The sequence below is a fragment of the Pezoporus wallicus genome, unplaced genomic scaffold, assembly GCF_028554395.1.
Source record: "Pezoporus wallicus isolate ANWC-B61680 ecotype Strahan unplaced genomic scaffold, APGP_CSIRO_Pwel_v1 contig_8108, whole genome shotgun sequence".
Taxonomy (NCBI): Eukaryota; Metazoa; Chordata; class Aves; order Psittaciformes; family Psittacidae; genus Pezoporus; species Pezoporus wallicus.
In genome coordinates, this window is record NW_026638088.1 from 817,925 (window position 1) to 830,576 (window position 12,652).

The window sequence follows — 12,652 nt, forward strand, 5'->3', positions numbered from 1 at the left end:
CAGTGAACTAATCACATCATCTCTCCTGCTCCCTGCAGAGCGAGTAGAGAGTGGATAAAATTAATCCCTTCTTTTATTTCTATTTTTAAGTATTCAGAGACGCTCGATGATAGAGACTTGACAGTTTGACATTTCATCTGCTCCAGCACATGTGCTTCAAGGAGTAACTACAGATCCATAACCGTACCTCGATTTCTGGTCAGAGATGCCAGAACCAACAGATTTCCAGTAAAGTCAAGGAGTACCCCTGGTACATTTTACATGAGGCATCTTCTGCCAACAGTGAGAATTTTCATCTTGCTAAAACCTCCTTTCAGCCAAGTTTAGCTGTCCTGTTAGCAATCTATCAGCAGAATTAACACTATCATTCACATCGAATGGAGGAGAGCAGCAAATCCTGGGGTTATCGACATAAACCTGATAACGTCTCAGAACAAGCTCAAAAATGCTTTACAGAAGCGTTAGCAACAACTTTAGAGAAATCTGTGCATTATAAGGTCAAGAGAGCTTCAAGGGTCAGGAAGATGGGCAAGATACAGGCACCTAAACCATTGGTTGGACTATAAGAGAGCCATAACTTTATCTCGCTGCACGAGAATAATCTGAAGCCAGCAGGATTATAACTCCCCACTACCTGTTTCATTTCTTTGGACATGATGAAAAGATACAGCAGAAGATCAACCACTAGTTCTGTGGCCAGCATGAAAAGGCAAATTAATCTGGTTTTGTACAAAACACTACAGGTAAGGTCTGGTTCCCCTTCCATGGAACAAGGAGCTATTATTCACTGAGTAATACCTTCTCAAGGAGGTAAACTGTTCTCCATGAGAGTCACATAATCCTCCTCGAAGATAATAAAGGTTAGAGTAAGGGATAGATAACAAGAATGAGAATATACAGTCACCATGAAATGTATGTATTTATACATACGTTTTCATTCGTGGATTTCATACTGACAGCCTGAAGAAAATGGCTACAGATAAAATTAATAAAGCACGAATAAAACACTGCAACACTTCTATGTAAGACTGTAACCCAACCAGACACTTACAGTCTTCCTAGATATTTCATAATCCCACGGGCTGTGCCCAAGCCCTGTATTTTGATAAATATATGGGTCAACATCTCTGAAAAACTAGCCAACCCCTCCAAAGTATATAAGACAACACAAATGGAACTCAGTTTCGGGGTGTTGCATAGGACAAAATAGGAAAACCAGGGGACATGGCTGTTTAGTGCATTTCTCACAAATAAGATACTGCTATAGCTCTTCCATGCTTTTTAAGAAACATGGAATATAGATTAATAATTAATAATAATGAATCTCTAACAATAGCTCATAGAAAGCTATATATTGCAGTATATCCTGGCAATTTGCATATCCATGAGCTGATGCAAGATTTTACTTTAACAGAAATAATTCTTTACTTCAAGACAAATAGTAGGTTTTTTGCCTTTCATCTTCTTTCTCTTTCATAGTGTCTGCGTTTCCCATTAGTCAACAGGAGTTTGCAATTAGAAAGAACACGAGTTTAAAAGTCTACCTTATTATATGAATGTAGAAGAAAATGGGGTTTTCCCAAGCATTTTATAGAATTTAATTGTTACTTTTAAATACATTTTTGGAAAGTAACTTCCAGCAAACAAAGATTTATTGGTACATAAATAAACAATGAGACAATTACAGCCTCTTTGTGGAGACCATATTAGTCACGCATGTCTAATGAAGCATTACTAAGCTATCGCAGGGAGATAGCCTGATGTGTGTGATTAACAAAATAATACTCATAAGTAGCTAAGAACAACGATGGTCCTTTCAAAACTGTGCACATCCTTTTATATTCAGAGTTACGGGGGGGTTTAACCACTAAGTTCCACCCTGAAAAGGAGAATATTATATAGAATAATGCAACTATTTGCCTTTTTGCCTTCTACAGACCATGCTTTTGAAAACATCGATGAACGCTCATGAAAGTCTACTAACGAAGAATGTACTTCAGCTTGAGGTCTAACCAAGGTGAACAGGACAGAATAAATACAGAAGTATTTTCATATAATATGTAGCCATGACATCTCTGAAGTGGCCCTGGGTAGAAAAAGCATTGGTTTAGTGATAATTGTAATAGACTTTTTAAGTTAAAAATAAGATATATTCCTTCAGGTGAAACAAACATTTTGGAGAAAGTGAGTGGGATGACTGGCCAACATAATGACAGCAGATAAAAAAGGTACATTTATAAGACAAAACAGGGTTGAAACACATGTGCAATGACAATTTTGGACATACAATAGGAAAACATTCTGCTAGTAAAGTTAAAGACAACTTTGGACTCTTAACAGCTCAACGACTCTAACTCTCAAGAGGTCCTACCTATGCAAGCAGGCTACTGAGTGAGGCTATAGGACAATATACACAACCTACAGACTTGCAAGGTGAATTCTGTTAAGCAGGGCCCTTCCATCCCATTCTAAATGCACTGACAAGTGTTTGAAAAGTGGCAGGAAGGGTTCTATTTAGATGGATCCATGGCATAGAATGAGGAAATGTACGAGAGCAGTTATTATTCCTATTGCAGTGCTATAGATGAACTAAATGGTATTGCATCTGCAGAGCAAACTCACAGCAAACCCTTCTTGTATTTTTCTTGGCGAGATAAATTCTTCCCAAATGATATTCCACCTTGAACCTAATCTTCTTCATGGACAAGTGTACTCAAAGGGCAGAATTCCTGACGGCTGGAATAACAGCATTATTAAAATCAATATTTTTTGATGAATATTAGGTCTGGAACATATTAAAGGGAGCTATAAAATACCAGGGGAAAACCCTTCCTTATCATTTTTAGTAGTAAGCCAACTACAGCCTTTCATCTGCAATGAATTATGGAGCAATTCCCCTAAATCACCTGTATGATGTCAGTTATGACACTGCCAGTTTTAAAAAATTTGCTAGTTTTGAGCTACAAATTGAGGTTTTATTATGATAAACTAAAATCCAACAATAGCCTAAGATACTAAACATACAGAAGCCTACATTTTTACCCTGAGCGTTTTTTCTCTATCACATCAGATTGACATTGTGGCAGACAGGACTGCAATAGCCAGTGATAAAAATTAAGAAAGGACACTCTAGAGAGAGAAATAATCTTCCCAAGTAAACAGCAAATGACTGCTCTGGCCTAAAATATCCCTCTGGGAATTCCAAAACCATGGCAACACAGCTAAGGGAGAAAGCATTGTGGGGGGCAAGGAGAGCTGTAAAAGGAGAAAGCAAATCCAAGATTATCCAGGCTTTTCCCTAATAAGGGCATATTTTTTTCCCCCCAGTTGCATGAATGTGAACATCAGCCTTCAGACTTTATAATCACTTAAGTTTAACTCCGATATCAGAAAATCTGTGTGAGCAAAACATAACCTTTTTGCAACCCTTTTTGCTTCCTTCCCATCCAAAAAGCCAGGCTAAGCAATTGTACATCCCTAGGTTTGCCACTCTGTGGGATTTTCGTTGTTGCTTCTTCAGGATGGGATTATCAGTATCCTACATCACCTAATTACATCATCCTTATTTTGCCTTATAGGAGGATAGGAGGCTCCACATTATAACAGGATTGCAACTTTCTTTGGAGGTCACTTAAGCACATAGACATCAATGTGAGACTACACAGGCATTATCATTTCCTGCTACAACAGCTGTCATCTCTTAGCTTTACACCAGGATGAGTCAAAGACATACGGCTGAGACACAGTGCATCACCCCTAAACATCTGTCTCTTGTGCTTTGGAAAGCACCTTGCCTCAGTAGTGCTCCTGTAGGCTCAGGGAGCCCAGAGACACTGCTGGAGTCTGTCCACAGCCTACTGCCGATGTTAACCACTGTATTTTGTATGTTAAGACTGTACATGACTACCATCAAGAACGGGAATGAGATGACAACTGTAGGTTAGCAAAGCAGAGAGGCTGGATGATAGACTGTGAGAAGAATAGGACCAGGATGTGATACTCTGGGACATGGAGAGACCCAAGCTGAGGAAAAAAACTGAAGGGATGGTGGTTGTAAAGAACTGGCAGAAGAATCCATGCACCCTGCGCTTCAAGACCTTGGCATGGAAAGCACGATTCTGCTTCCAAAACAATGTGTAAGAACTGATGCTGAAAGATCCCTGCATCCCTCCGTCAGGGATCCAAGAAGGACAACTCAATATTCCTGTCCATCACTGGCAGCTCAGGAGCAGGCGTCTGGAAGGTGGATTTAAAGGTTTCAATCTAAGCCTCAGTGAGTGAGTGACAGAGCTACTATAAAGATGATATGGTCACGTCAGATTTAGAGCATAAAGTGTCAAAGTTATGAAATGAAAAAGACTTGTTCTCACGTTCCCACCTCACCAGTTGAATATAGGACTGCGCGCAGGATGCTGCAGGAAAGGCAGTTTGGCTAAATTATACCCTTGTTTCTAAAACAAGTACCCTTTTCCCTCTTTATTTCATGGAAAAGACAACCAATGTTTGTGGAACGTTCAGAGACAAGCACAAAAGGATTAGTTTTTCTTCTGTTTTATTTGTCCAAGAAAAGCCTTTAGTCTTAGGAAAGCAACTGTGGCCTCAGAGCAATCTGACGTTTCCGAGCACAGGCTGTAACCTCAGCAATGCTCTCTTAAACACTGCTTTTCTATGAACACTTTACACATGCTGTACACAACACATTCCAAATGAGCTTTTCATTACTAAGTACTCGTATTATGTATCAGTGAGCTCAATGACATTGATTTTCTAATAATATAAATTAACTGGCGTAGGATAATTTCATCTACCATCAGTAGGGTCTTATTTCTGACATCATCTTAAACAGTTATTCTTTCAAAAGATTAAATCAAGAGCTTTTTAAAATTCAAGGCAGAGCTTAAACTGCTGTAAAGATCTTCTTAATTAGGATTAAAGCAGTTTGTGTGTTGTTGCTTTAGATCTAAGTAGTATAATATTTTGCTTAGGTTTCTTCTTTCAGAGCAATTTAAAAAAGCAAACATGCTATTGCTGTGGCAAAAGCTGCATAAGGCATAAATGCAACTTCCTCGATCAGATGCTGCTGGATGAGTTGCTGCTTGGCACCTTCAAGCAACCACCTCAAACTTTCCACTATGTTTTACCTCCAATTCCATGCAATATATACTTTTTCTACCACTGACAATACAAAAGCACTGATTCTTATGGTCACCGAGTACCCCACCAGAGACTGCCGTTGCTGTTCATATCAGTATATTGCATTATGTTGACTACAACTGCATTCATGTAGAATTACAGACCTGAAATAAATACATGATTTCCCTCGACATCTTCAGGTCAATCCCAGCTAAGTATGTGCTGCTCCCAGCAGCCCCACAGCTCTCATTGCCTTTCCTTTCTCTCTCTGTCTCAGACATCAGTGGGGAAAACAAGCTTCAGTCTCCTGCAGTTGTCTGCAGCTCCCTGTTCCAACTTGTTCTCTTGCCCTCACTTCTAATGACACAAGGAGCCCAATCCAAGGCAATTCTAGCCTCTAATACTGATCTCTTGTCATTAGATTCTCAAAAATCACTTGACCTGTATTACCAAGGAGGTTTAAGCAGCGTCCAGAGGATGGCTGTGGTTGGGCCCAGGCTGGATAAGAAAACCCATACAGGCACTGATGCCAGTCTGTACCATGGACTGCTAAAGTCCCCTACAAACAGCGGGCTGGTATTTCCAAGAAGCAATTATTTATCTGGCAGAAGGAAAACAAACCCTCTCTTGCCACTTTCTGCACTCAGAGCTGGGAGTGTTTATGCACCTAAGGAGCATCATCTATGTACTCAAGTGGTTCTGCAGAAATACCCAGCACAAGGCTTTACAATAAACCGTGTCCCCACGCTGCACTTCACACCTCAGCCATCTAACAGCTCGCTGTGATATATGATAACCCTTTATAAAGGTGTGCTTTACACCGGTGAGGTATTACTGCCCAGCAAGGAAATGCTTTTCAAGAAACACCCCTGAAAAGATTCAGTGTTGTCCCATCACCCGGTTATTTTACTTACCCCTGTCTTCTCATCGAAGATTTTGATTCCCCCAAAGGAGACTGTTAAGAAGACTTTCTGTTTATGCTCTCCTTTCGAACGAGCCGCGGCGACGATTCCCTATTGAAACAAAGAACAGTTGGGTCGGTTTCATTACTCTTCCAGATGCCACGGCACAGCACAAAGGTTTGCTTGTGAATGATTCACCACTTCCCTAGGAAACCTTCAGGGCTTTCCAGGAACAGTCCCCCCCCCCCTTACTTCTGGCTTACTCTCTTTTTTCAAGGTACCACATCTCTTTCTGCTACCCAGCGAGCATTTCATGTGCTGCCGCTTCCAACCCCTGCACTAGGTAATCCTCCATGAAATTTGTTTTCATGGAAGGAAGCTGAAGGTCATTCCTAACACACTCTTCCCAGCTACAAGCTGTTTTGTTTTCTTTCTTCTCTTAAAGAATACAAACCAACAAGCAGTGGAAGTAAAAAATGCCAACAACTTTAGCTTGCTTCACGGGCACATTCACCTGGAATAAGCAAATTGAGCTTTTCACAGAAGAAAAATATTATTCTCAAAATCAAACTGCACTTCTGCTGTTAAAACTGGTATTGAGGGTTAGTAGGTTTCATGATCTCAGGCTTTTACTTTGCAAGTTGATACGCTTCTCATGCATTATTCTCCCATATAAGTGTAACTTGTTTCTACCTTCTCAAGAGCCTGCCCTGCCCAATAATACTATCCTAAGATGAAATGTAAGCAATTGCTTTAGTAAATACAGATAATTAGCCTTTCTCTGGTACTCTGCAATTTCAGCATGTCTTTTATGTGAGTTTACAGACATTACACAGCCAGGGAAAAATTCAGTCATTTACCAAAAGCACCCCAAAACTTTACGGCTGGCTTAAACCACTGTGTTTCCAGAGCCCATAACTTCACGCCACGCTGCCTTACATACAAACATGAATTCCTAATGCTCCCTTCCCTTAATAGTTTTAGTCATCTCCCAGTACTGTTTAGATCAATCTCGCCACTGTGCAGACAGGTATCAGGCAGCTGGAAGAGATGGAATTGGTAATCCCTGGAGAAGAGAGACAAAAAGGCTTGTGCAGAACAGTGACAACTCTCCCAGATTGCTTCTAGGAACTAGGAAATGATGAGAAATAGCCAGTATACAATTAAGAGATAGGAATATTGTGGCAGATGTGACACACCAACAGCGCACCTTTTAGAGCAGATTAGCTTCTGCTTGCCATAAAATGTTTGTAACTGATTTGTAAATTATCTACCAGATCTTGCTTTTAGATTGTTGAACCATAAGATGTATGTCACCCTTTGCTGTTTCTTCATGAATAATTTATTCCTCCCAGTTCCCTGGGACTGGAACCCTGCTGGTTGGGAGTGTAAAAGATATCATTTAGTGATTTCTCCTCCTGGAAAGATCAGCAATGGAAAATCCATCAGCTCTCCTGCCAGAGGGCTGGGGAGAGAACTGGAAGGAAGAAAAATGCAGAGGGTTTACTCCTAGACCTAGCTTGTAACCCTGCAATGCGGATGGGAAACCAACACTGCACTCAAGGAAAACATAACCTTTCCTTCTCAGTGACCCCAGCTCTTCCACATGTCCCAGGATGACGTAAAGGATGCTTCGTATGGAGAGCTCTTATGCTTTTTGAGGGTTGTAAGAAAAGACTCAGAGAGAGATGTCTGTCAGGCTCCAGAAAGTCCACCTTCCTACATCACTAGTGCTTTCAGGCTCTTGTCTTCTCTCTGAGTTCACAGTCTGCTCAAAATCTGCCTTTGTCACTGCTGTTTCTTCCCCAAACTCTGGGGACTCCTCTTTATCTTCTCATGCTCCGTGCTCTCGGTGCACTGCTCCCGATTTTGTAACTCACCAACCCTGTCATTACAGATGTAAGACGTTCTCCTCCCAGTGAGGACACCAGTTCCCCTCTACACCAGGCTACCTACAGCCCATATTCATCCCTTCCCGCCTGTTCCAGCAGGAGATACTGCTCAAAGCAGGGCTGCAGTCGATTAGCACTGTCATATAAAATGTTTTGATATACCATTTTCCTTCATAGTGGTTAACCTCCCCTTCTGCATAATAAAATTATTTAATTTACAGATGTGTTGTTTATCATGTGTGGACAAATTGCAGTGGTGTCAATCACAAATAGCTACTGAACTCAGAGATAATGTATGAAAATGAAACTGGGATAAGCAACACCAGCCAGGAATTCACTTAAAATTGGTTGATTCCAATACATAATTAACCAGAGTGAGACCCAGTGTCATGAAAGGAGAATGAGTAAAAGTTCAAACTGAAAGCTGTTCTCCTTAACTCCATAATATTAAACATTAAATGTTTCACTGCACCTTGAGCTTCATCATGGAGTCTTGGCATAACTTGTCTCCTCGTGCGGCAGAAACCTCATCTATCCCAATCAGTTTTGCTTTGTATCGAACACCGTCGCCTTTAAACCTCTTTATTAAAGTGGCTTCACTGCGATCCTGGCCTGAAAAGACAGGAGGGAAACAAGGAAATTTACTTGAGTGCAAAGGAAAAGAAATGAATAAATACTCACAATTAAGTGGCAAATTAGATTTAGCTCCTACCTCAACACCTAAACATGCAAATTGCAATAAAATTAGAAGAGAATTAGTTCAATGCAACCTCTTGGCCTTCCTACCTCAAATGAATTCACAGTGGAATTGGTGCCATACAAAATCTCCGGCACGAAATTTGCACACAAATTAGGTTTACAGAGAGAAGAGATAAGCCTGAATCAGACCCCGTGGATCTGAAAACTTCTGATCTGGGTGGGTTGTTTTAATCCCAATCCATTTGAGGATTCTTAATTTTGCAGACAGGACTAATAGAAACATGCTATGTCCTTGTATACCAATTTATCTAACATTATCAGCAATGTTAACACTATTAACATTCGAATGATGGCAAACCAAATGATATTATTTGTCTATAGAATATTGCTGCTCTCAACCCCTACAAGTAATACTGTCTTCTTGTTTTTCTGCTTATAGACACACACAACTAGCAAAGTCAGCTCGCACAGGCTCACCTCACCCTGAGAAGCTTAAAAGAAGGCACAAGATGTTTCTTAATAAATAAGCAATCGGGGGGTAAAAGGTAGCATTGCAGTGATAAGGCCATTTGTGCTGATCTCGGCTGGAATAGAGTTAATTTTCCTCATGGTAGCTGGTACAGGGCTCTATTTTGGATCTGTGCTGGTAACGGCACTGGTAAAATAAATGAGTATTTTAGCTGTTGCTGAGCACAAAGTCAAGGTCTTTTGTGCTTTTCACACCTCCCATCAATGCGTAGGCTGGGGGTGCACAAGAAGTTGGGACAGGACAAAACTGGGGCAGCTGTCCCCAGCTGGCCCCACATATAGTCCATGCCATATGATCTCATGCTCAGCATATAAACTACAGGAAAAGCTGGCCAGCAGCCATTGCTTGGGGAGTGCCTGGGCATCAGTTAGTGGTGAGCAATTGTTCTTCATTTACATCATTTGTTCTTGGGTTTATTTTTATCTCTTTTTTTTTGTTGTTATTGTCCTTTTAATTACAATTGTTAGATTATTATTAACATCATCATTATCATAAGTGTGCTGCATTTATTACAATAATCAAAAGAAGCTGCATCAGAAGAAATGTGACCAGCAGGGCAAGGGAAGGGATTCTCCCCTCTATTCTGCTCTGGGGAGGCTCCCCCTTCGCAGTCCTGCATCCAGCTTTGGGGCAACAACACGAGAGGGACTTGGAGCTGTTGAAGCAAGTCCAGAGGAGGCCACAGAGATGCTGCGAGGGCTGGAGCAGCTCTGCTCTGGAGCCAGGCTGAGAGAGCTGGGCTGGGGCAGCCTGGACAAGAGAAGGCTCCTGAAGGGGAGACCTTAGAGCAGCTCCAGTGCCTGAAGGGACTACGGAAAAATCCTGGAGAGGAGCTTTGGACAAGGATATTTAGTAGACAGGACAAGGGAGAATAGTTTTAAACTGAAAGAGGGTAGATTTGGATTAGACCTTAGGCAGAAGCTCTTCCCTGTGAGGGTGCTGAGGCGCTGGCACAGGGTGCCCAGAGAGGCTGTGGCTGCCCCATCCCTGGCAGTGCTCAAGGCCAGGTTGGACACAGGGGCTTGAAGCAAGCTGCTCTAGTGGAAGGTGTCCCTGCCTATGGCAGGGGTTGGAACTGGGTGAGCTTTAAGGTCCCTTCCAACCCAAACCATTCTATGGTTTTAGAATTGTTATTCATTTATTTCCATTATTAAACTGTTCTTATCTTAACCCACGTGTTTTCCAGTTCTCTTACCCCCATCCTGCTGGCGGGTGTGTGGGGAAGAGTGAGTGAGCAGCTGTGTGGTGCTTAGTTGCTGGCTGGAGTTCAACCACGACACCAATGTACATAAATAACAATGTTCAGACTAGCCTGAACCACACAGTGATAACACCACAGCAACCCATGAATAGGACATTTCTGCCAGGAAGACGTTTTTCCCCCCGAGTACCTGCAGAAGAGTTCATATTGTGTCTTAGATGGAGGAAGTATGTTAATTAGGGAATCAGTCTTCCTAGAAGTGATTAAAGATATATTTTGCAGCTGTCTGTGGTATTTCTTGCTAGGACCTCAAAAAAACAGCAGCGAGCTGCACATTATTGCAAGCCAATATGTAACCAACCAAACAATATCCACAGAACTACAGAAGCTTTAGGGGGAAAGAGCCACCCTGGTTGATATTTCTATTAAAAGCACCTTTTTCATCACCCGACACTTGGGTCAACTTTGCTGGTACTACACCCACATCAAATGGATGAATAAACTGGGTTCAAAACTATGGAACTGCGATTTTACACCACCATGATGAGTAAAACTAGAAGCATATATGACCAAGGAAGATTACTTCCAAATGAAGATACTCATTTGGTTCTCCTTCCCCCCAAGTACAGCATATGCTGTGAACTGATGATGGACTAAGTGCATGCTGAAGAATAGAGCTATTTTAAGCATACTGAGATCTTTGAGTGTGTTTGAGCATACAAGTACCATTTCTTTCAATGAAAAATGTCAGCTCAAAGCAATGCTTTAATGCTTCATTTATAGTCCCCTAAAAGAAGGGAACTGGTTAAGTGTTGCTGTGATAGTTCAGCAGCCACCCAACTGTCTCCTTGATTTGTTTTCACTCCTGCTCCCTCAAAATAATGAAACGGGATTGAAACTTTATGCTTTTACACTGTGATTTATTAAAAATCCCCCAAACCTAATGAGACACAGACGATAAATCAGAAACTTGAAGTAGTGTTGATATCACTTCCCAGGGCAATACCAAGGCAGATGCTGGCACCACCTACTAATCTAATGCAAACCCATTTCCCACTTTCAGCCTTGTCGTGGTTTAAACCCAATCAGGTAACTCGTTCGCTCACTTCCCCCCCTTTCTTGCCCTCCCCCTGCTCTCGGAGGGACGGAGAGGAGAATCAAAAGAATGCAACTCCCACGGGTTGAGATAAGAACAGTTTAGTAACTAAGGTATAACACAAATCACTACTGATACCACCAATGATAATAATGATAAAGGAAATAACAAGGGAACAGAATACATCATCTCACCACCAGCCGACCGACAACTCGCCCCCCCCCCAGCCCGACCAAGCTCTGACCGATACCTCCTCCAACCCTGCAGTCTCACAGCCCTTCCGGCTAACTCCCAGTTACATCCTGGGCATGACGTGCTGTGGTATGGAATACCTCTTTGGTCAGTTTGGGTCAGGTGTCCTGTCTCTGCTTCTTCCCGGCTTCCCCTCCCCCCTGGCAGAGCATGAGGCTCACAAAGTCCTTGGCCAAACCAAAACATCTCTATCAGCTCTGTTCCCGAGACGAAAGTCAAAACGCTGCACTGCACCAGCTACCAAGGAGGAGAAACATGACTGCTACTGCTGAACCCAGGACAAGCCTCTAGAGTGGGGCAAGAGGGAAAACATCTGGAGCTATAACAAAGTACAACACTAACAGTGGACTTTTCCATCTGTCTTATATGCCTCAAAGATACCCTGTTGATTTTTAGTAAATAAAATCCAATTCCAACAGCTTTCTTGACAACAATGCTCAACCTTATGTCTCTGTTACAGCCATAGGCAGCTGTTAGCTAATAGCATGTAAGTGTTCAGGAGTGCTTCCTGGGTCCAAGACATGACAGAGACGTTGCATTCATCACTTACTTGAATATTTATACTTATCCCAACCTCTGATCTATTTTGCTGCACAGTAACTAAATCCTTGACATTAATAGCCCATTCAAACACAACTTATGGCTGCGTTTCCTAACGCACAAGTCCCATGTCAATTATGACCCAGATTAAATAAGATAAAGTGCTCTTGGGATAGGAAAATCATCGACATGAAAATGGTGTAGATATTTTAAACTGCAGTGGAAACTGCACGTTATTAGAGAGTACAAATTCATCCGTAAAACCCTAAAGCATATACCCTATGAAAAAGCAGAGAGGATGCACACACACACACTGCCCTAGAGTATAAATCAGCCACCTGCAAGAGTCACCATTTCTCAGTGTATATCCAGATTCCCCCCTGATAGAATCATAGAATAGTTAGGGTT

At 41.7% G+C, this 12,652-nt stretch overlaps 1 protein-coding gene across 17 annotated transcripts in view; it reads right to left on the reverse strand.

The window, feature by feature from the left end:
* The window catches only part of DAB1 (DAB adaptor protein 1), a 477,594-nt gene that overhangs the window by 57,629 nt on the left and 407,313 nt on the right, over positions 1-12,652 (reverse strand). For all 17 annotated transcript variants that reach the window (XM_057409280.1, XM_057409278.1, XM_057409281.1 and 14 more), the window contains 2 exons: positions 8,400-8,539; positions 6,048-6,146 (listed from right to left, as the gene is read on the reverse strand). In XM_057409280.1, the coding sequence (XP_057265263.1) occupies positions 6,048-6,146; positions 8,400-8,539 (239 nt within the window). The remainder of the gene's footprint in view (positions 1-6,047; positions 6,147-8,399; positions 8,540-12,652) is intronic.